At 38.9% G+C, this 24,684-nt stretch overlaps 1 protein-coding gene across 5 annotated transcripts in view; it reads right to left on the reverse strand.

The window, feature by feature from the left end:
• PATJ (PATJ crumbs cell polarity complex component) overlaps window positions 1-24,684 on the reverse strand; it is a 350,262-nt gene that overhangs the window by 23,486 nt on the left and 302,092 nt on the right. For 3 of the 5 annotated variants that reach the window (XM_061184132.1, XM_061184129.1, XM_061184133.1), the window contains 8 exons: window positions 22,175-22,258; window positions 17,323-17,516; window positions 14,622-14,769; window positions 12,995-13,081; window positions 9,455-9,569; window positions 8,670-8,707; window positions 5,460-5,582; window positions 4,613-4,717 (listed from right to left, as the gene is read on the reverse strand). In XM_061184132.1, the coding sequence (XP_061040115.1) occupies window positions 4,613-4,717; window positions 5,460-5,582; window positions 8,670-8,707; window positions 9,455-9,569; window positions 12,995-13,081; window positions 14,622-14,769; window positions 17,323-17,516; window positions 22,175-22,258 (894 nt within the window). The remainder of the gene's footprint in view (window positions 1-4,612; window positions 4,718-5,459; window positions 5,583-8,669; window positions 8,708-9,454; window positions 9,570-12,994; window positions 13,082-14,621; window positions 14,770-17,322; window positions 17,517-22,174; window positions 22,259-24,684) is intronic. The other 2 variants (XM_061184130.1, XM_061184131.1) reach the window with 2 other exon arrangements.

A 24,684-nucleotide genomic window follows, 5' to 3' on the forward strand; every position in this document is an offset into this window, starting at 1 on the left:
GAATGTTGTTGTGTTTAATGTTGTCCCAGAGGTCTCTTAGGCTGTCTTCATTTCTTTTCGTTCTTTTTTCTTTATTCTGTTCCGCAGCAGTGAATTCCACCATTCTGTCTTCCAGGTCATTTATCTGTTCTGCCTCAGTTATTCTGCTATTGATTCCTTCTAGTGTAGTTTTCATTTCAGTTATTGTATTGTTTATCTCTGTTTGTTTGTTCTTTAATTCTTCTAGGTCTTTGTTAAACATTTCTTGCATCTTCTCGATCTTTGCCTCCATTCTTTTTCCGAAGTCCTGGATCATCTTCACTATCATTATTCTGAATTCTTTTTCTGGAAGGTTGCCTATCTCCACTTCATTTAGTTGTTTTTCTGGGGTTTTATCTTGTACCTTCATCTGATACATAGCCCTCTGCCTTTTCATCTTGTGTATCTTTCTGTGAATGTAGGTTTTGTTCCACAGGCTGCAGGATTATAGTTCTTCTTGCTTCTGCTCAAGTGTGCTATTCTTAAAATTCTTTTCTCCTTTAGGGTCTAGTACCTGTATTCTTAACTCCTGGTTCTTTTCTATTATATTTTCCTAGTATATTTCCTTTTGTGTGCACATGATTAAAAATTAAGTATTATAGTACATGATAAAAAAAATTCAACACTCTCATTCCCTAGACACAGACTGAACATTTCTCTTTTCAATTCTAGAGGTATAGGCTAAATAATACACTTTATAAGACTATTTTGAAATTTATCATCTTGATGACATCAATAGACTCCCTATTCCAACAGATGAAAATTTGGCTTGCCAAAATCTGACACTTAACTTTTATATTTTTAAGTTCTACTTGTTTCTTATGTTTCTTTAGATATACTTAAACGTTTGTAGTTTTAATGATTTCCGAAACTCTTATTTCAACTTTAAAGATTTAACTCTCTTATATTTTCATTTCCATGAACACATCTCAAACTCTCATGCTACTAATATTTCATGCATCACGATGTTTTGTTCTATCAGTTTTATTATGACTTATGTTTATATAAATGTTATTCATACTGAGCCAACTACTTTACTAGGATTACATTTCTCTGTCTCTCTTTTTTTGGTATAAGTCTATTGTCCTCAAGGTTAATAATGATCTTATTTTGTTTAATTTGTATATACTTATCACTAATTCAGCCCCAAACTTTCCAACTTAATTGGATCTTAAACCTCCAATTCAGTTAAACATACAAGGTAATCTATCTGTTCCTCTTTTTTTCTTCTAATTCAGAGGCATTTCTCTTAGGGCCCTCTTCTCTTGCTCCAATTTGGACAAGTTATTCTCTCTGCCTGCTGCACAGTTGTCCTGGGACTTCCATGTTCCTTAGCGTTGGATCCACCTGCTTCCCTCTCTCTTACTTTCCTCTTTTGTTGGAGTATATCCTAAAGTAATTTTCTCAGAAATATATTGCTGAAAAAGAGTCAGCTGACATTTGAATCTGTTGTTCTTTTGTAAGTAGCTTATACTTTTCTCTTTGAAAGTTTTAGAATGTAGTATACAGGTATTATTCTTCTTTTATTTATTTTGCTCACTGATTAATGGACCTTAAGTTAAATTTATTTCATTTCTTTTTTATTTTTCTGTTTTTCTTTTTTAAACTCCTGGTTGTTGGATATTGGACCTCCTGAATTAATCCTGTGTCTTATTTTTTCTCTTCCATTTTCAAAAGAGGGTGCACAAGAGAAATCACTGTTTTCTCTATATTATCTTGAACATGACACATCTCTCTCTCCTAACCAGCAGTTGGGCCCTCTTACATCAGGTTTTTTGTGTTCTGGAGGGTGTCCCCAAGGACCTCCCAAACTACTTTGTAGACAGACCCTTAGTTAATCTCCCTGACTTCAGACTCTCTTCTCCTGCTCTCCATAGTTGCTGCTGACTCCAAGCCTTGATCCTGTCTTTGTCTCCACTGTTTACATTCATTTATTCAACCAATAGCTATGAAGTATAATGTGCCAGGCAGTGGGGATGTCGACCCCAAGAAGCCTCAGATGGCTTTATCTATCCCGTTTCCAGCACTGAAGTCTCCCCGAGTATTGGGAGCCCATTTCCTCTGCCTGCTGGATATCTCCACCTGGATGCCTCAAAGTACAATGTTCTCTCCCAACATGCCCTTCCTATATTCCCTGGTTTAGTTAGTGCTGCCTCCATCCACATTCTACATTATAAAATGTTTGGATCCAGAACAAGCCCCACAAGTTCCTTTAGTGATAAAAATCCCTGACGTGCTCTTTTTATCTTCTATATTGTCAAAGAAAGAGGTAAAAACAAACAAAATTTTCTAGAAGAGAGTCTGGGTTACCTGATTTTGTCCAAAAAAGGTTTTATGGTAGTTCATAGACAAAAGCACTAAACCAGGCAAACTATCAGACTACAGAAGCAAATATAGTTGAGAACATTTGAAATGACCCCTATACCCAAATCAATCCCCACTGACCAATCTATAATTGACAGTAAGAAACCATCAGACTTTAAGGCAGAAATATCTACTTCCTTACTACACCTAGCAATAGCAATTTAAACTATGGGGAGAAGCTTCCAGAAGTTGTCTCCTCCACTCTCTTCCCCTTCTGCACCCTCCAGTCCACTGACCCAGACCTAATCTTCCCTGTGCCATCAGCACTTGCTGACCACTTCCCATGCTGCACTGACAATAAGTCTTTTCCACGTCATCAGACACAACTATCTGACCTTCTCTATTACTCTGACAATGGGCTGGCTCACCTGATAATAAAAATGATTACCTACTGACAAGTCAGCTGTGATAATTGTATTGCTGGTACCATTCCATGCACATTGTTTTAATGAAAGTGAATACGACTATGCACCTGAAAGGTGTCTGATTCAGGGCGTAATAATTTCCTGAGTTCTGTGTGTAAAGCCTTTGAGAGCACATGTGCTCCATACCCAGAGTTGTGTAGATCACAACAGTCAAAATCCCAAAGGATCCCATTAAGCTTTTAACAGCACCTGTTACAAAATACCACCACCAACTAAGGTGATTAACACAAGAGAATATTCTGAAACCAAAAGTCATTTTCTGAAAATGCAGAAATAGGAAAAATAAGGAATCCCTTCAAAAGTATGTTAATAGTGGCAAATTTGGCTGAATGAAGGGTTAATTCTTCATGGGAGAGCATGAGTTCATTTCCACTTAAAGTACTTAACGTAATGTTACACTTTTACACCAAGTCTTCTCATTTCTTTGTGAAGAAGGTGGAGCTGAAAAAATTATATTGGTATATAAAAATGTTAATAATACTAGATTCTGCTAAGGGAAACACTTTTTTTTTCTTGACATAGTTATCATTTGATAACTTCCTGGTAAAATTCTGTATAATGAATGGGCCACAGCTCTGCAATTGAAGAGTTGCACTTGTACGGTCTCTAGGGGTCAGCATAACTTGAAGGAAGAGCAAGGGCTGCAAACAAGAAAAAGCAAGGATTTGCAGGTTCTGAGGATGACGGAGCAGTGGAAGGTGGGATGAGAGGTAACCCCTGAGGATGAGGACAAAGGAAGCCGACTCTACAGCCAGTCCACACAGGGTTTCTGTCTGTGTTCAACAGAAACTTGGGGACCCAGATCATTGAATAATATGTTGCCTATCATATAAACTCCCTTGAAACCACTGGCAGTACTTTATGATACCCTTCCTACGTACTGAAAGCCATTGACTTTTTTTTAAATGTCTGTTTCGGCACTTTGGACTTAGACCTTTGAGATGTGAGAGTTAAGCACCACAAATTAGTTCTCTCCAAAGTTATGGTTTTTCAATTCGAACAGATTATTTAAAGGCTAGAATGATTGGAGGGGCTGGCTTGCCCTCTCTCTGAGATACTAAATGGTGGATTTTACTCTTTTTACCTATAAACCATTTAATACTACCCCTGCAGAAGTATGGTGATTATAATCATACATTTTGGGGGGAACTCATTAACAAAACTTGCTGCCAGTACGCTGCCTCTCACTCACTACACGATATCAATCTCAGAGATATTCAAAGTGCTGAAATCGAAGGAGGGGTGATTAACAGCACACCTCGTTTTTACTTCCTGGTATATTTCCCTGTGCCTCTGGACAATACTCTTGGGGACCACAGCTGAAATATGATTGTCTGCCTTAGTTGATGACTACTACGCGGTGAGCATTTAGCAGTGTTGGCAATCATTTATGCTACAGGAGAAAGAGCATTGTTACTTTTCCCTTCCTTTAAAAGGAGAGGAAGAAACAGCACTTGGGCAGTTCAGACACAGTTTTGGGGCATAAGAAAAGAAATCATTTTCTATTCCTTGCAAACTTTGATTTACAAAAGAACGCCAGAAGCTAAAAGCCTTGTTGATTTATCATGTGAAGCAAAGGGTAATTTTTCTCCCCTTGTTAAGCTTTCATATAATCATGTTCACTGCCTGTATGGGTGGCATTAAAGAATTTCTGAATACAAATAATAATTTCTTGCTTTCAACCTTCATAATTCACATCGGCAGGCACCCTGCTGGGCGGTGATGCCTCCTGCCAGTGACGCTCAATCTTTTTTGCACACCACTTATCTGCCTCTCGCAGCTGCGAGTTCCATTGATCGCAATACCTGCAGGATAATGCGCCCGTAGGCGTTCTTCAGCAGATTAACCACGTCCGTATGAGACAGCCCATCCAAAGGTTGCCCATTAATGCTGACAATCCGATCTCCAACCTGGAGGTACAAAAGTATGAGAAAAATCACTATCATTAAGAAAAATTAAATTTGAGAAGAATGCTTAAAATTCTTTGTAAGTCATATTTCCCATTTGTGGCTATTGTGAAGATTCTGTCTCTCTATTATGTATGCATGTTCCAGAAGCATGAGGAATTTTTATGGCTTTCCCCAAATACAGACCAATCAGAGAAACAAGAAAGGGGTCAGATTTGATTATTAAAAGGCCCGGCAGGCCACTTTTGTACCTTGGTAATGGTAGTGTTGCATACATCCATTTGCCAGTAATAGTGGGGTGTACAAATTACCAGTTCAATAAAGCTCTATTGAGGAAGCCAAATGTTTTCTGCTTTATTTTTTCTACCTAAGATTAAGGAGCGATGGGGGAAAAAAATTCATAAGGATGTTGATTCTTTTGGTGGAAGGAAGAGTCTAAGGTCAAATCTCTCAGGTGAAAATCAATTTTGGGTGGAATGAGGTGCTAAAAATGATATGGGAGGCTTTGCAAATGAGGTGCAATTTCTTCTTTCATTGAGAAGCTTTGACACAAATGATACTATTTTTATATGTTCAGGGACGTAATGAATTTCAGGTATAAACTTTCTCCAATGCATTTTGCCCTCAGTGTGGGTCTCTGATGGCTGCTGGAATTCCAGTTTTAAACACAGTGCCCCTGGCTGCCACGTCCTCTCCCACCCACCGCATCACGTGCTGAGAGCACTTCACCATCCCCTTTGTTTACTTTAAGCTTCTGTGTACGTGCGGCCACACCGCTGGCCTGAATCATGGCAATAAATATGGGGATATCTCCTAAGGGACTTCCTCTTCCTCCAGCAATACTGATTCCAAGGGCATCGCTGAGTTCCTAAAAAAAGAAGGAAAACAAGGCTTATATGTTTAACAAAGAGCCACAACCTGACTGTCCCCAGATAGCTGTTGAATAAAATCCCTCCGTGATGCAGGAGGCTAGGGTAACATAGGAGTTAACCCTAGCGCCGTTGAAGTCAGAAAGACCAGTGTTTCAGCTCTTAATTAGCTGCAGTACTTAATTAGCTGGGGGTCCTAAAGAAATTCCTTAACCTATTAGAGCTTCCATCCCTACGCATAAAGAGGGAAGAAAACCACCTACCTCACAGTGTTGATCTGAGGATTAAATGAGGTGATATAGTGCAGTCCTGGCCCACAGAAAGGGCTCAGTAAAAGGCAACAGGAGGAGTAAAAAACAAAAAAAACAAAGAAAAACAACCCTATGCTACTGCTCAGTTTAGTGGTCAATTTTGATGCAGACTTGGCAAGTATGTCCTCATATGGTGTTTACAATGAAATTACTGCACATCTCATGCTCTTCTGGGTGTGAACAAACACACTTGGCTCTGAAAGAGCTGCAGGACTGTGCTAGAACAAAGGATCTTTGAGGACACCCACTGTAGTGACTACAGAGTTTGGAGAGAGAAGTAACATGCGACCGAAAATGTTCTCTGAGATTATGAGATGAGGCAGTTTGTTCACTCCAACCCTGGTGAAGAGATTCTGGCCTTTGTGCAGGTTTCCCCCATATTTATATCCCAGGGTTAACATTTTAAAAATCACTAAAAGAATAAATGACAAGTTCCAGTTTCAGCATGGTGGCATACACACTCTATAGCATCTTTCTCCCACTGATGAAAATGAAGACCTCTTGTCAAAATTTAAAGTACAACGACCTGAGACTTCTGAAAAGTAAAGAAACTCAAAGATATTGTGGTGGAGAGCCAAAACTTGGAGAAACGACAGCAGAGGGTGTATCTCCCAGTTGTTTTCCTGGCAGCTTTGTCCTGAAGACAAGACCCAGTCAAGGAGCTGTAATGGTGGGGCAAACTGCTAAAACTATGATGTTAACTCCCATCTTTCTGGTCAGAGGAACCAGGAAAAGGAGCCCTGATGGCTGGAGAATGAAGGAAGAAAACTAGAGTAGAGAGAGTCGGAAAAGGGGATCCTGTCCCTCTGTGAGTGAATCCACAGAATTCTCAGGCTCAGTCTAAGCCACGCATATGAGGGACAGACCCAAACTCGGGAACTGAACTGAGTTTTGAACCACCACTTAGAAAAGGTGACATAACTTGCAGTCTGAGCCTAACTGGGTGGATGCCTGCTACAACTTAAACACCAGCATCCCTCAGAGTCTACACAGCATAGCACTCACCAGGGCTGGGAAGAACCCCTAAGTTACTCAACATGCAGAGAACCAGTAAAATGTGATCAATTTCTTGTTAAGTTTTTTCAAATATGCAGGACAGTTTAAAGCCAAGATGACATGCGTGGGGTTCTCAATTTATGTAGATGTAAACATATGACAACAATGACATAAATGTTAGGGGAGTGGTTGCAGAAAAGGGACCTATAGGGTTGCAAGGCTTCTGCAGTTTTACCTGATCCCTTAAAAATATACACAGGTTAGTGTGTTTCAATTTGACCTCGATAAAGTTGGACAAAGGAAAAAGAACAAAATGACAACAACTTTAATATTCTGTTTTCCAAAGTGTTTGTGTCTAGCTTCTATTTTCTGAATGCATCAATAGTAAAACCCTACATGCAAATGGTAAGATGCGTTTCATTATGAAGTTTCTGCTTGGACCGTATGTGGGAGAACAGGGTGGGTAGGAGCAAGTCTTTTTATAAAAGTCTGTAAAAACAAGCAGCTGAAATGACTAAGGAAACATAAAATGATATGTTATAAATCTTGGAATGAGGAGAAATTTATGGAATAATTTGGCTTTGTTCAAATCCATTGTGATGTTTCCTTAATTTATCCATAATTATGCACATGTTGGTACATTTAACTTCCCCATCCGAGGAACATTTGAGTTGCCGCTCTGGTGGAAAGATACTGGGAACAAATAAGGCAGATTTAGTCAAAGCTGTAGTTAATAATAATGAATTCCTGGACATTCATGATGAACTAGGTACTATGCTAAGTATACTGTATGCATTACACCTCATTTAATCCATACAACAAGATTTACCTTGTGAGGTAAGGGTTATCACCCCCAATCTACAGATAAGCAAATTGAGGTTAAGTAACTTGACAAAGGTCATAGAGCTAATAAATGGTAGAATGTCTTTAAACACAACTATAATTGAGTCCAGAGAACTAAGTTAAGCTGGATATCACTTTACTGAAGTTGATCCATGATTACAACAAGGTCATAATTTTTTTCACTATTTCTTGAATCCCAAATTTAATGGTAAGAATAAGCAAAATAAAACTGCTTGCCAATATTCTGGATATCACACCGGAGTCTGAAAAATCGCACAGGATTTTCAGGAGTCTGAAAATCAGGATTTGACAACTTTATGAACTGAAACGCATTTTACACAATCTTCTCAGGAGGGCAATTTGGCATTATATATAAAAGCCTTTAAACAAGTGTGGATTTTGACTCAACAATTTCATTTCTAAGAATTAATCCTAAAGAAATCACCCATGATATGAGCCAAAAAGAAAATACAAAGACATTTTGCTATAAAAGATGGCAAAAGTTGAGAAATATGCTAATTGTTTAATAAGAGGACATTGGTTAAGAAAAATTACAGCACATTCATACAATGGAATACTATGTAACTGACAAAAATCATACCATCTGCTGTCAAAAAATAGTTATTCACACGGCTAAAAGTCCATGCTTTAAAGTAAAATGACAAGCTGCAAGAGTATGTCTTAATATGATACCATTTTTTGTTTTTTAAAACTTAAACACAGTGCACAAAATGAAGTGAATGTGGTGCACCAAAAAGTTCACAGTGGTCATGTATGTGCTTTACTATATTTTCCTAAGTCTGCTTGTGTTACATAGACCATATATTGCCTTCAGTAACTTAAAAGAACACACTAACAATCCAATATATTGTATTGAGGGAAAGATGTACATATTATGCAACACAAATTAGAAAAAAAGCAAAATAACTGACTTACCCTGATTATCTCAATGGTCCTTAGTCCCACATCCGTGCCTATGAAGAAGCAACAAATTAACTTTTTAAAAGTAAGAGACAATATATTTAGGATATAATATTTTCCCATGAAAATGGTATCATTTTCTAGGTCTTTCAGGAGAGAATACTGAGGCAAGCAGGCATTATACCCTTTCTCAAAATTCAAACTGGCGACCATCAATCAGGGGATATGTCCTCTATTTTAAACAAGTCCTCTCTGTTTGAGATAGATGTGGCCATAATCATTTGGTCTGACAAAAGCTGATGGCCTGTAGCAGCCGCTGCCTGGAATATGGTGATTACATGGCTTGGAGGGTGAGCCATTTTTGTTTCACTGAACATTTTTCCGCCTTAATCAAAGATAATCTTACCCAAGGAAAGGCTTAAAAAGATGCCTTGCCCACCCCACCCATGATGGGATATGCACTTCTGACCTTCCTCGAGGGACCTGTAATTTTTAACTTTTCTCTTTGGAAATGGTTTTACTTCATGAAGTACTTTAGATTTCTGCTTTTCTCTTTTTCATGTGTAAAGTTAAAGGCACATTCCAAAAACGAATCTCTATGGCTTTCCTTCCTTTAGAACAGGACTTTCAGAAAGCTTGGGGCTTATGTGGCCACGTTCAAAGATTTAAAAATATTTTTGCTGTACACCTGAAACTAACACAACATTGTAAATCAACTATACTCCAATAAAAATTTAAAAAAAATTTTTTTTTAATTGGGAAACAGGATCGTTTTGCTGAAGGTGTGTCTCAAGTAATACCTGAGTTTTTTGGGGAAGGATCCAAAGCTCTTTTTGTGCCGACCAGGTTTTGCAGGCTGGTGATAACAGGAGCAAGGGAAGGATGAAGGCTGCTGTGGGTGCTGTGCTGACTCTGCTGAAAAGGAAACTCAGTGGTCAGTCTTAGAAATTCATACTTATTATTACTATTTTACTTACTGAAGTAACCATAACCATGTAATAGAAAATTCTGTGGAGGCCAGAAAAGAAAACAAAAATTACACTCCCTCTCTTATCACCCTAAACAATCCCATTTAACATTTGCTCCACTGCTTTCTCCGTTATATGTGCTTTTATATGTGGTTTCAATCATCAAGGTAGAAAACGTGCAGTACTTTCAGCTTTTTGTGTTCCACATGAAATCAGAAACATTTTCCTAGCCTGTTACACAGTGTTTACATATGATCAGTTAATGCCACTAAGTGTCATTTGGGACTACAGGCAACGTTTATTTTCTTTTTATCTAAATTACTGATCTATTTTGCTAAAACAAATATAGATTAAAATAAAAATAAAATCTAGATTTATAGGAACTTGATCAAATAGAACCCTCAACTGTAAGAAAAAGCAGTAAATATCAGGGGAATATGTTATTTTAGGAATATTAAAATTTTTTTCCTCAAAGATTTTCCTAGAGTTGGTAATAATTCAGCTCAATCTGCTATACCTCCATTACTGTCCTTTTAAATAAATCTAACGTTTATTTAAATAAATTTAGATAATGTATAGTCATGTTTGGCTAGTGGCTATTCAATGAAAATCATATGCAATGAAAATCATATGCACAGTGAAGGATCTTTCCAATGCAGAAAACAATGACACCACTAATGAATAAAGAATTTTTTCTATCGAATTCTCATGGTTATGTTTTAACTGCCTCAAAATTTTGAGGTAAACCTAAGACCATCATTATTACCTGACAAATTATAATTTGATCCATTTCCTTAGTATGATGAAAGTTGTTTAATATTTTAACATTCCTTAAATATGAAAAATTTCAAATATACAGAAAAGTTGAATGATACAGTAGACACACCACCTAGATTCCACAATTAATATTTTACTATTTTTTTTTGTTACATATCTATTCATCACTCAATTTGCCTTTAAAAAAAAATTCATTTCAGAGTAAGTTACAGACATCAGTACACTTCACAATGGATATATATATAAAGGAGTGTTTTTATATTTTTCCTGAAAGGATATGATTTAAATCAGTGGTGCTATAATAGATAACTACTCAGAAATGAGGAAGTACAGCATATTATAACCTTTGCCTAAACAAAATCTCAGAACATTGTGTTTGTCAAGGCCTTTAGAAATATGAACTTTGCCTGGCAGTGCTCCCTCAGTTATCTGAGGAAAAGATTTCTCAAGTGTTTTTACCATTATACATTTTCCTCTGCAGAGTAAAGATACTCTTTCCTAGTTGGTAGGAAAACACTTTTTTTAAAAAGAGGCTTGGTAGCCCCTTGGCTAGAAGATCTCTCTTAATGAACCCACTTTCTCTAGGCCAAGTCAACGAGTTAAAGTTCTCCTAGACCCTCAAAAGGAGGCATCTGCCTCCCTATCTTATAATTGCCCAGAAGGAAATCTGTGCCCCTAGAGAGTCCTGACTGCTCTAAAAAGGTTTGGAGGGGAAATGTTTGGGAATGGGTTCCTCTTTTTCTCCATCTGGGTCATGGGCTGATATTCAATTCTTGAAGATGGAGGACACCTCCTTTTCACAGCCTGCTACAAGCCTTCTTCCCATTAGCTACATATCAGTACAGACTCTCATATCATCTAGGTCATAATTTTAAGGACAAAGTAAGGATAAAATATATTTTCTGTTTTGCTTAAAATTGAATTAAACTTCTACCCTCTGAAATTAAAATTCTGTGCAAAGAGGTTAAAGAAAAGTATTTGATACTTCGTCCCAGGTTTCTGAAATATGACAGCTCACATTTACATAACAGATAAATGGTCATGGTGGGTTTTTGACCTTTAATAATAGAGCCTCTAAATTTGTTAGCTTTGTATTTAACCTCAGCGTAAACTTTATTCATCACTAAGATGCACATATACATTCCTCAAGGACAGAAATCCAGTTCTACCTACCACCTCACCTGTCAGTCCAAAATTTTCTTAAAACACTGGAATTCCTTGTACCCCTTTGTGCCTTTGCCTATGCTACACCCTCTGTCTGGGATACCTTTTCTCTATTTTCAATCTATCAAACTCCTTTTGGAGTGAGACCCAATTGAACCCCTTCTGTGTTGCCCTCCTATACTCTCCGGGAAGAAAAATTTCATCTCCAGTATTGTTCATTCTGCATTCTAACCTCTATGTACAATAGGGCTTCAATGAAATCACTCAAGTTGAATCTTCCATTAAGGAAGAAGCCGAGACAACTATTTTGCATCTCAAGTTCCCACTTTTGATACAAGTCTGGTCAGAGTCCTCACCAACTATTGACCTCTAGAATCCTACTGCACCACTGTCTCTTAGTACACATGATATTTGCTGCCCATTACATAAACCAGAAATGCAAAAAAAAAAAAGTTCCAAACTTAACATGATGTTTATTGGGTTTGATTGCTCTGATGATTATCTAAGACAAGCCAGCTAATCTGTGATCCTATCTGAACAATGTTGTTTTTTCTTCACTCATTTTCTAACACCAATGAGGCAAAAGGGGCAGCTAACTTAATTCCAGAAGCACCTGTGTGCTAACCATAAAATCAGAACATCATCTAAACAAAGGCCTTGGAGAGGCTTTAAGGAAATTAGGAAGGAGACCGAAAGTCATGCTTTTAACCTCAAAACAAAGGCCCATCTAATAACCCACAAAAGGGATTGGGCGTCCCATGTAAGTTTCTATAGTTTCATTATGTACCAAATGGGACTTAACATATCCTCTACCATCTTGATTTTGTCAGCCATTACAATGAAAAAAAAAAAAATACAGTGAAATATACTTTGTTGAAAAAAAAGTGGTGCTTATGTCAGCCTTGCAAATAAACATGTTTGCTAACCCACAAAATATCATCCACTAAGGCCTCCCTCCCACAGGAGAAACCCCACCACCACCACCACTTTGCTCTCCCAGGAATATACCATTAATTGCTCTCAGCATGAGTGAGTGGCTATTCACAAGTTAACTTTATAGCAATATTTAATTGAATGAATAGAACAATGTTGTGCTAATGAGGGTCAAATTGCCACCAGATGTTACTTCTTTCTTTTTTTAAAATAAACACAGCTGTGTACATGCAATGCCTAGGCAATATAGAACTAATAGTGGGAGAGAAAAGGGGTTCTAAGAAAACATTTGCAGGCAATAAAGGAGAGAAAAATCTAGGGATTAATGAATTCCCATCCCACCTTTCACTTTCTATTTCAAACACATTAAAGTACACGGAACTTGGTGTTGTGAATATGCTGTATATTACACATTATTTCCAAACAATCATTTATGAAATGGGGAACTTTCTCTCAATTGGGACAGGTGAGCCAGTCTAACGGGAAGCCATCAACAACCTGACTGTTCTGTGATGTCTTCCTCGAGGAGGTCCAGGAACCAGCTCGGAGTCTTCCAATCTCTAGCTGCACAAGCCCCTGTGCACACTTGGGAAGACAAGAAAAGAACAGAGGTGAAAAACAGTAGGATTTGTGTTCTAAAATCTCATGGCAGTGCCTCCATTCATCTCTCTGCAGCCAAGAACTGTAAATGGCTGATGAAGGCTGCAGGTAGAAAGAAAATTCAGTTATCAAAAAAATCACACAAGGTCACAAAAACTTATCAACTCAATGTTATTCATCTCATGATTTTGCGACTTCTTTTTTTTTTTAATTTATTTATTTTTGGCTGTGTTGGGTCTTCGTTTCTGTGCGAGGGCCTTCTCTAGTTGGGACAAGCGGGGGCCACTCTTCATCGCCATGCGTGGGCCTCTCACTATCGCGGCCTCTCTTGTTGCGGAGTACAGGCTCCAGACGCGCAGGCTCAGTAGTTGTGGCTCACGGGCCCAGTTGCTCCGTGGCATGTGGGATCTTCCCAGACCAGGGCTCGAACCCATGTCCCCTGCATTGGCAGGCAGATTCTCAACCACTGCGCTACCAGGGAAGCCCTTGTGACTTCTTTAAACACGTTAAAAGGATTACATTTCAATTCACCTCCTTTCTCTTCCTTTTCCCTTCTGATGAAAGTATTTGCGAGCAGTGAAATGATTAAGAAAAAGTGGTGAAAAGGAGGACAGAAAAATCAAACACAGAGGTAGTCTAATACAAGTCCTCTCTTGAGTAATAACTGATAGTTGACTATTTTAGGAAAGCAGGATTTTAAAATAAAATTCATTCATCTTTGCAAAAGCTCCTACAGCTATAGTATTTGTGAAACAGAATAAGATACACCTAGTTATAGTTGAATGGCAATTTACAAGGATTTTTATTAAACAGTTTCTTCCAAGGGAGGTAGGGTCCATGTGGCAGAGACACTTGGAAGGGAACCTTGAGCCTTAGCCTCCCGGCAACTTCAGTGAGAGACAGCTTGGGTGGCAGGAAAACCCCTCAAGTACAGCTCTGCGATCTGGGGCACGCCATTCTACTTTCTCAGACTTCACTGTGAGATGAAGGACTTGGTCTTTAACAATCTTTAATGTTCCTTCAAGCAATAAACGCTGGATTTGATGAATTCATGTTAATATAGCCCAAGAGGGAGGAGGATACATTTTGTGACTCCAGGAGAACCTGTCCCACCAAATGCATTTAGAGGACAATTGAGGATACTTGGAATTCTCACAAGCATGAAAAACTAGCTTAAATCCCCAAACAGGGTTCCCTTCAATCCTGTTAGTCAGTATAATAGCTTTCTTTTTTTTTTTTTTTTAATTTAAATTTATTTATTTATTTATTTATTTATGGCTGTGTTGGGTCTTTGTTTCTGTGCGAGGGCTTTTTCTAGTTGCGGCAAGCGGGGGCCACTCTTCATCGCGTATAACAGCTTTCTTTTAGAGCTATTCCTGATTAGTTAAAATAATCAGATATTACGTGTCTAGTAAAAAACTAGAATCAGCATAAAATTCAACACATTTTATAAACAAGCCAGATTAGAACCGTTCCCATTGGACTTGAGTTATACCAGCCAGGCAGAAAGCAGCTAGGGACTCACCTTGAGGATAGTGGCCACTGTCTCCTGGGAGGCACTTCTCATGTCCTCCCCATTCACAGATAAGATCTGGTCTCCCTGAATCAATCTCCCATCAAGGTCTGCGGCTCCACCTTTCACGATGTCAGAAATAAACACTCCACTTCCATTTCTGTGAATACCATAAAGCAGTGTAATGGCACAGCCTAATATTTCTATATTAAATCTGAGATTACTGATATTCTTCCCAAATGATAAACCTCAGAGTGCTTGCCCTTTAAATAGCTTATACCTATTTACGCTGCCTGTAATATTCACTTTCATTGGCCCAAGGGCATAATTTCTGCAAGAGGATAATTTTAGTGAAATAAAATGGAAATTCACTTTAAAAAGTAGAATTAAGTACTATTAAAACGTACAGGTTATTTCCTTAGAGATCAGCTCAATTATTATCATATGATCTATTTCTAGTCTTTTTCTCACTCTCCCTCTCTTTCTCTGCCTTCATTACTTTAAGGTTTTAATTATGTTTATTTATTTGATGAATAAATAAATGTCTCAAAATTCAAGAGGTTAAAAAGCTGGGGGGGGGGGAAGTTAACCTCTCACCTCTGTTCCCCTGTCCCCAAGTTTCCCTCTCAGAGGTAACCAATGTTACTCATTTCTTGGGTATCTCCAAGAGATATTCTGTGTATACGTAAGCAAATGCATGTGGGTATAGTACACATGCTTGTAAATGGATATACATGCACATACACTCCTTTTTTCCCCTCCAATTTTGTTTTCTTTAACTTTGCTTTTTTCACTTAATACCTTGGCAACTGGTCTTTATTAGCACTTGGAGCTTCCTCAATGTTTTCTTTCTATGGCTACATACTATTCTATGAATGTTCCTTAATTTCATTTATTAGTAAACTATTGGACATATATCAATAGGTTATTTCCATTCTTTAGCTACTGCAAACTATGTGCAGTGAATAACATATCTACAAGCATATCGTTAGGATAAATTCCTAGTCGTGGAATTGCTAGGCAAAGAATTGTGAATTTTGAGAGCTTATACATCTTATCTTTTTTTTTTTTTTTTAAAGATGAACTCATTCTAGCTCAGATGGGTTTTTGTTTTTTTATTTTATTTATTTATTATTTTTGGCCACGTTGGGTCTTCGTTGCTGCGCGCGGGGGCTACTCTTCGTTGCGGTGCGCGGCTTCTCATTGTAGTGGCTTCTCTTGTTGTGGAGCTCGGGTTCTAGGCACACGGGTTTCAGTAGTTTTGGCACGCAGGCTCAGTAGTTGTGGCTCGTAGGCTCTAGAGTGTGGACTCAGTAGTTGTGGCGCATGGGCCACAGCATGTGGGATCTTCCCGGACCAGGGCTTGAACCTATGTTCCCTGCATTAGCAGGCAGATTCTTAACCACTGTGCCACCAGGGAAGTCCCTACATCTTATCTTTTATAATGAAACCTTTTGTGCTAAGGAATGTAAACGTTCCTTACAAACTCAATCTAAAATGCTGGTGTGGTATGAAGATTATTTCATCAATCCACTACGAGACAATAAAGGAAAAACCATTACTCTAAATGGAATCTCTCCAGGCACGTGTATGCATCACAGCAAGAAAGCAAACTTCAACATGGGCTCTGTCAGTTGCTCTGTACCCAGGTGTCCACTGAGTTTGCTTAGAAATATGAGTCTCAGCTCCTGTGTTTTGTAATGCATTTCCTAATTGACGGTTTTATGGTGCTGAAGTAAAAAAGAGATCATGAGAGCACAGTACATGGCACAAAAATCAGTGCTCAAAAATGGTAGCTAGTATCTTAATAACAGCTTGGACTGCTGGAAAAAAAACACTAGGCTAGTCATCAGAGGTCTGTGAGGGCACATGACACAATATATATAAAACCAACTTCAATTCTTCCTAAGAATATGTTTGATGCCATTTAAGGCTATATTGGGGTGTCACATGAAAATCCTGCAGCCCCGTTGGAATGAATACACACTAGATATCTAAAGCCAGTAAACTGTGGAAGCTAGAATTGCAGTTTCAAAATCTTACTTACTTCTCTAACCTGTTAATATTATTCTGGAGTAATTACTTCAATTCCTATCACACGGGTAAGCAGCATAGATTTCAAAAGAGTAGCCTAGCCATGAGGATCTACCTACATTTTTGCTGCAAGCTATTATTTTGGGGACATCTGTCTTAATAGAAAACTATAGTCATGAAGAATCTATGTCTGTCGACTATGTCAACTCAGCTAGTCTCAGGAACTACTCAACTAGTTTAAGTTAACTGAGTATGAAATTAACATGGTACTCTATGGCAAAGCAATTTTCCTAACCCAACATTGTATATATAAATCTCTTTCTTGCTATCAGCTGTTTCTTGGGCATGGTTGCTTTAATTAACCCCTGCAAGCCTCAGATCTAAGTGACTCCAAGTTGAAAGAACCTTGGAAACTCTGTTCTTACTCTCCATGGGGATAAAAGTCTGAACAGTCTGGGTCAACTGGGCTTAGAGTTCTATCTTTATATGACACAGTTTTGGGCTAAGATCTTGCTCAGAAACATGACCTATCTCATTCAAGTATTCATAAAAATGTTAATTTTAGAAATCATATCATTAGTTTACACTAAGCTTTATCTTTCAGTGTTTATAGGCTTTAGCCCCTAAAACTCTGAAGGAACGAGGCCAATCAATCCTGACCTTCACAGCATTTCCTTACCGCTTCCCAACGATGCTCAGGCCCAGTCCTCGGCCAGCCTTCTTCTGCAGATCCACGGGGAAAATCTCTAAGTTCTCCTCATCTCTGTAGTGCGCCTCGTCTCTATATACCACCAGTCGCACCTTCTGGGGGGTCTGCCTCAGGGCTGTGATGGCTTCTTCGTGGCTGGCGCTCCGCAGGTCAATCCCATTAACCTGGAACGATGGGCATCCAAGATGGGCTGCTGACAGCAGAGGCCTCTCTGTCTGGGGGAGCTCCTTGACCCAACCAGTGAAAAACCTCCAGAAATGTCCAGCCATTCCCAAAGCACACAGGGAGTGACCACTAGCAGTCATAGCTGCTTCAGATACAAAGGACGTAATCCTTACACTCCCCCACCCCAAATAAGCATAGAGGGTGGGTTAGTACACATGACAATGCAATTTTAGGTGGCTGTGAACTTTACTGTGAACTCAACATGAGACAGCAGGGACTACTTGGCTCATTTAATTGAGGTCAAAGGGGAAATAAACATTAGCATTTGGTCAGCATTTTTTGGACTCAGTTTGTTGATTGAATTTGACATCCTCACTCTTAATTGCTAACATCATGACTACTTCAGAACAGGCCAGAAGGAAATGAGGGACTGGTATTTCTGACAGTGTCAAAGACTCCCTGAAGTCCACTCATTTGAATCTGCATCTGAGTGAGCATAGACAGGACCATGCATTAGACAGCAGACTATACTGGAAACAGCACTGAGTAAAACCATGGCCCCGCTTCTAGAAAATCATGTGAATTTTGGCAAGTCATGTAACCTCTGTGAGCTTCCATTTCCTTGTCTGTTAAATGGCAATCATAGCCAACTTATTTATTTACTTAATAAATGCTTGTGTATTAGCCCTTTATGAGAATTTCCTCATTCAATCTTACACTAACTCTCTGATACTATTACCATTTTACAGATGAGGAAACTGAAGCATGGAGAGGTTAAGTGACTTGACCAAGGTTACAAAGCTAGTACATGGAGGAGCCACAATTTGAACCCAGATTATCTTTCCACCCTTAGTCTCTATACCATGCTGCCTCATCTTATTCTTAGAATGGGTTTTTGGAGCTCCCTGCCACAGCAAAAATCAAGTATTGATGTTGGTAACTCAATTTGACACAACGGAGAAATTAAGAGGCAGAGTAGCCCAGGCTCAAATGAAGGGAATCATGGGTCACTTCTTCAAGGTCCCAGCTAGGAAAAGAGCCAAACCAAGGGAAGGATGGGCCCAGGCCATGGCCAGGTGGATGACAGAGTTCTCTCAAGATGTTGGTTTCAGTCTGTGTTTTGGTCCATCCCTGGGTGTCCTGGGCAGGTCAAGCCTACCTCTGGACCTCCATTCCTTCATCTGTACAATGAGGGGTTGGTCTAAGGCTCTTCCAGTTCTAACATTCCAAAGACTCAGGACTCATGCATAAAGAATGGTTACAGAGAAGGGAGAAGAGAAGAATGAGCCCTTCTTGGAGGTGGTGACTTCTGAGCTATTATTTAAAGCTGACGCTATGAGTCAAGAAATTGTTTAAAAGCCTAATTTTCAAGCTGCTTTTTCTTTTCTGGTATATCTTGGTGGGTCTGTGAACTCACTTAGATTAACTACACCCAGAATAACAGTGTTTAAGCAGGGGTTTTGGATATAGATGGAATTCGGTTTGAGTGCTGATTTTAACTTACTATGTGAAACCTTACATAGATTACTCAAGGCCAGCTTCAACTCTGTCTTCCACAAATTGGAGATAATAATAATAACAATAATCATAATATCCATGTAGTGTTGTGAGGATTAAATGAAATAAACCCTGTAGTACATTCGGCACAGGGCTTGGCATACAGTTAAGCTTGACAGAAGTTAGGAATTGATATTTTTAAAAGGAATTGAAGTAACTGCAGTCAGGGCTGTATTTTCTCAGTGCCAGCATTCACTGTTACTTTAGGCCCACGAATGCACTTCAGACCCACGAATGCACTTTCACTGTTTGTGAGGTAAACCCACAGACAAAGGGGAAAAGAGTCTCCAGAAAATGTGGTCTGAGCTGATTATTTTCCTGTATTCCAATAGATGGCACACAAGACCACTTCTGCTACTCAACTGAAAAAAAGTTACCTCCATGATTGAAGGTGAATTCTCTAAGCCTCTAAAATACCCTTTGAAAGGCCCTAACAAATTATGCTTTTAATTAAAAGCATTGTCATTAACTCTAATATTACAAAAGCAATTCACACTAAATGCCAGCATCAAGATGTCTGCTCAAATCAAAGTGATCTGTTCCAAGTTCACAGTTTTCATTTTCTCCTCTGCTTATCAAGAGACACCATTAAATGCACCAATAATTGTAAGAGGAATATTGCTGTGTGGCTAGAATATTGTGCAGTGATGTATTACCTTAAGTGTCTTACATAAGCACTAGATGCATTATTTAGAACATTGATTGTAGAGGGGTAGGAGTGGTAATAGCAGGGTTCCCTATTTGAGAAGGGCCATAGGGAGCCCCAGTTGTCAATGGGAGTATATCATGTCCCTTGGGGAGGACAGGCATTCAGGGAAATGGGTGAACTGCTGCTTTGGAAGGAAAGAATAACTAAACTAGGGCAGCAGTTCCTCATTATTTTATCCCTCAGGGAAAACCAGGCATTAGTCCTCTACTCTTTCTGCTCCCACTTGCACAAAAACAGACGGGGATAATGGGAATAGGTGTAGGGTAAGAGGAGGGACTGAACCTTAAAAAAGAACCAGAAAGAAGACAGTCCATGTTAATCACAGAATCATAAATCTTACCAGGCTAAAAAATTATTTGACTATATCTTTGTAAGCAAAACCTGGCGTGTCCTCATTTAACACGAGGATAGTATAAAACCATGGAAGGCCAGCCTGCACCATGCAGAGGACTCTCATGAGCAGAAAAGCCATTGTTTGGAAAAAGTACAGTCTCAAAATGTATCACCAAAGCTGGCCTGTCTTCTTCTCGAGGCAACCTGCAGGCCCCAGGCTGACTATGCCTCATTACGCATCTGTGCACAGCAGCCACAATTGGAACAAGTTCAAATGTGGAATCTAAAGCTGCTTAGAAGGGAAACATGTTCCTTGACCAACCTGAGAGCTACATTTCTTAACTAAACACACAGTATGCTTTTGTGGACAAGATCCTGTCTGGGGTAAGAGAAGAGCCTGTCTGGCTATATTTAATGAGAAGTGTAGACCATCCATCCACACTGGGTAATAAATTCGGCCAGATGCCAGGAAATGGTTTAGTTGACCTTTCAAATTCTCCTTGCAGTTAAAACAAATTTGCTTTCTTCATGCTTATCTGTCCTGAGTGTTCACTTATACACGAATATATTTTATGGAAGACAGCAGCTACAGCTGAGGGTCTATTCAATACAGATAGATAAATTAAAATTTTTTCTTTTATTGAGGTATAACTGCTATAAAATAAACACTACATATTTAAAGATTCATACTGTGAATTTATGTGAATTTATACCTGTGCAACCATCGCCATAAACAAGAAATGCACATATTAGATTTAGTTCCACGTGTCCATTACAGAAAAATTTGTGGGCTTACAAATTATGTTAACTATCAAGACATGTATGCATCTGTACTCTTCTGAATATTCAATCTATTCCTCTGTAAAGCCAATTATGATGGCACCAGTTAATTAGAAAATCTAGGGAGGAAAAAAACCCCCTCAAAACTCCTGACCACTAAAAAATGGTGTTGTATGCTAAAACAGTCAAGTCAATTCCCAAAGAGGCTACATTTATTTTTCTAACCTCATACACTTGCACCTTAATGAATGCACTGGGAATATGTCCTAATCCAATGATGAAGCACAGTAAAGGCCTGCAGAGAAACCCTATAACTTGCCCTGAATTTAATTTGCACTCAGCTTGGCCTCTCCTTTAACCCCTTCTTGCCTATGTTTTCTACCTTTAATTATAACTCTGGTTTCATCTTGGGAGGCAGACTTGAACCACCAAAGGGAAAAATAAAATTCTATGATGTCATTCATAATGTGCTACATTAAAGCTGCAAAGCAAAAATGCACATGCCCACCATAAAATGTTAACTATTCAATTAAATTCATCCAATGAAAGAAATAAATGTTGCCTAAAGGTTTCACACCATTGAAAAAGCTCTTTAGTTCCACCTACCAGAATGCCTGGCATTGACTTTCCATTCATCCGTTTCCTAGTTCAGACACTGCCTGTGTTGGCTCTTTTTAAAAGGCTTTAACACCTTTGCTAAATGAGAGTCCTTTTAAAAGAGGCAAGTTAAGCATTTCAATTTTTAATAAGTACCATATACCACCTAAAGGAAGAAGAGTCTACGTTTTCATCAGCTAGGAAACAAAGGTACCATGGCGTGGACCTCCATTTGACATAAATATACTTATTAGGGATAAGAAAATAATAATACTTAAGGCTGCAATAAAGTCTTTTAAAATATCAGGTGTGCATGTTTATGTGTGTGTGTATACGTATGTGTTTTTAGAAGGGAATTTAGTAAGGTGGAGAGGCAAAAAAATCAAATTGAAATACTATACAGTTTCACTTGATTATAGAACCTTTAGTTGTACTTTCCCCTTTAATTAAAGAAAGTTTTCACAGACAGATTTAGGTTGGTAATCTGTCATGATTCTAATGACAGTTATTTGATGTACATCAAAAAAAGAAAAAAGAATAAAGTACATGTTTTGTTACACTGGGAAAGAAATAATAAGGATATAGTTGAGTAGAAGACAGTGATTAGGTAAACTGACTGTGGATCAAGGTCACTAAAGGAACCATATTTGTTGGTATAAAATAGAATTCATAATCACATACCTCTAATATCTGGTCACCAGCCCAAAGTCTTCCATCTCGGGCTGCTGCCCCTTCTTCATAGACTTCATGTATAACTATAGCATCCTATAAAAAACAAATTCTTATTAATTTTTAACAACCATAAATGCTTCCTTAAGCCAACAACCAAACCATAGGCAGCAACCCATAATTTGCTATTTGTTAATAAAGTCATATTTTATTTGACCTAAACAAAATACACAGTTTTGGTATATTGAGAGGTATAATCAATTTTTCCTAAGTTTATTATTTCATTCTTTTAGGACTGGTTTTGCCTAATATTTCAAGTTAAACTTCCCCCATGTGTTTTACTGTTAACTGTGTACACTGCTGCTGTGTATAAACTTGAGGTGAACGATGTCTCATTCTTATTTACATTTTATGGTATATTTTGAAACATGTTTTCAGGTATTTATTGGTATTCAAGGATTTGGCATAGAAGTGTGGCCTGATGAAGGGGGTTTGTCAGGCCTCATTACTTGGGCAATGAAAAAATAAGAACTTAGGGGAATGAACTGGCCCTGGAGGACAGAGCATGGAGTAGGGGAAAGGGCATTCACAGACCTAAGTGTAAGACACTGTGGTTTCAAATCCTGACTCTGCCATTGTGTAATCTTGGGCAAATTAACTCCTGAACTCAGGATTCTGAGCCATAGAAGCAGGACAGTAGTTAAGGTAGGTAAGGTTTGGTTGAGGAAAGTGTTTCGTGGTTACTGAACTAAAAATTTTTGTTTTCCTTTGACTTAATAAACTTAAATTTTTTATCATCATGAAAACAACAAGTACCAACATAAAGGACTCAAGCAAAACCACAGGGTGTAGTAGACCATGCAAAGAGACTGCCTCCTGCACCCGCCCTTAGTCCTACTCCCCAGAGACAACCACCACCAACAGTTTCCTCAGGATTCCTCCAAACAATTTACTCCCGGACACCTAATTATTTATATGTTTTGGTGAGACTACTTTAAAAATATTCAATTGTGTACGTTCATACAATTTTCCTCCCCCCCACTTCCCGCCTCCCCCAATGCTGAACAAGAAGTCAAGCTTTGAAATCCCTTGCCTCAGGGATTTTTGTGGAACTGAAAACCGAAGCAACCAGAAGTCATTGGTTCTTTCTGCTGCTTATAAAACTGAAGGGCTCGGAAATGATGGTGGTTAATGGAGGTGCTAGGTGTCTTGGCGGGCCACTGGAGAGGAAAAGCGCTTTTAAATGGAGACTAGAAACAGAGATCTGTGGGTCCCTGAGAAGTGAGGATTTGAGCCCTGCACTGCCCAGTGCCCTCCCATTCCCTGCCCCTCCAGCCCACACACAGGTTGCAAGACCCTGCAGACAGTGGTCAAGGGCTGCGGCCTACAGGCGTAATGGATCCCACCTTGAAAGAAGTCCTGAGTCCCAAGCATTGGAGCCTGGAAGCGGCAGGACTTCCGGACGTGAAGAGATCATGCAGGCCTGGGTAAGCATGGGCTTGGTGATTACCAGGGGGGACTGATGACAATGACCACAGGGGCCCCAGTGTTGGGGAGCTTTGTGACAGAACCAGAACCCTGAGAGCCAATGGACCTCCAAAATGACTGAGGTTGATTCCACCTCAGTCCAAAAGCGTGGAGTCTCAGAATTAGAATTAAATTGACTTGAAGTAAATAAATGAAATATTTCTTGCAAAAATATAAGATAGGTAAAGACCTCCAAACCAAACCCACTTTTCAAAAAAAAAGTTTCCTGTACAAATGCTCTAGTAGAGAAGCAACCAAAGAAAATCAGAGGTCTTTAACCAGACCCATCTGGATTCCAAATATCTTCCCAATAATAAATGCTTTCATTTTATCACCACACACCTCTGAAAACATTCTTTATTATTATAGCAATTAGAGAGGCAGCCCCGCAAGAACCGGGAAAGGTTCCTTGATCCAGACAATTTACATTTCAGATTCTGTACCAGCAATAGATTTTAGACCATTCTTTGTTTTAACGCTGACTTATGAAATTTCCAGACCCAGGGAGCATTTATACTGCCAAGAGTTTGTTTCTCTGCACTGTTTCAGGGGAATGATTTCAAGGAAATTTGCTGGGTCAGTGGCTTCAGGCGATCCCAACAACACTGCCAAGATGACACTAAGGGCCATTTTCATGAAGCTAGTTCAGGGAGAAATTAATGCAAGCTCCAGGTTACACCCTCTGTAATGCTGGTTTTCAAAGCTTGGTGGCCAAATGCCCCGTTTTCACTGTATTTGGGAGAGTCAGACTGAACTTATGCTACACATGGCTTTTACAGAGCTGAATTTTCAGCATAAACTCCTTTGATCTTGGAACATTACAAAAGTCAAATGGGAAATTTCTCTTCGTTCATACTCAAAGGGAAGAAAAAGACCCACTGGAGTTTTTAATCAGTAAAAGTAGCCTGAATCCAAAACTCTTAGATACTTTCTGGGTGCTCAATGAACTATCATACATAAAATAAATATACTGTTAATAGGCTCAAATAAATGCT

This window comes from Eubalaena glacialis, chromosome 3, assembly GCF_028564815.1.
Source record: "Eubalaena glacialis isolate mEubGla1 chromosome 3, mEubGla1.1.hap2.+ XY, whole genome shotgun sequence".
Taxonomy (NCBI): Eukaryota; Metazoa; Chordata; class Mammalia; order Artiodactyla; family Balaenidae; genus Eubalaena; species Eubalaena glacialis.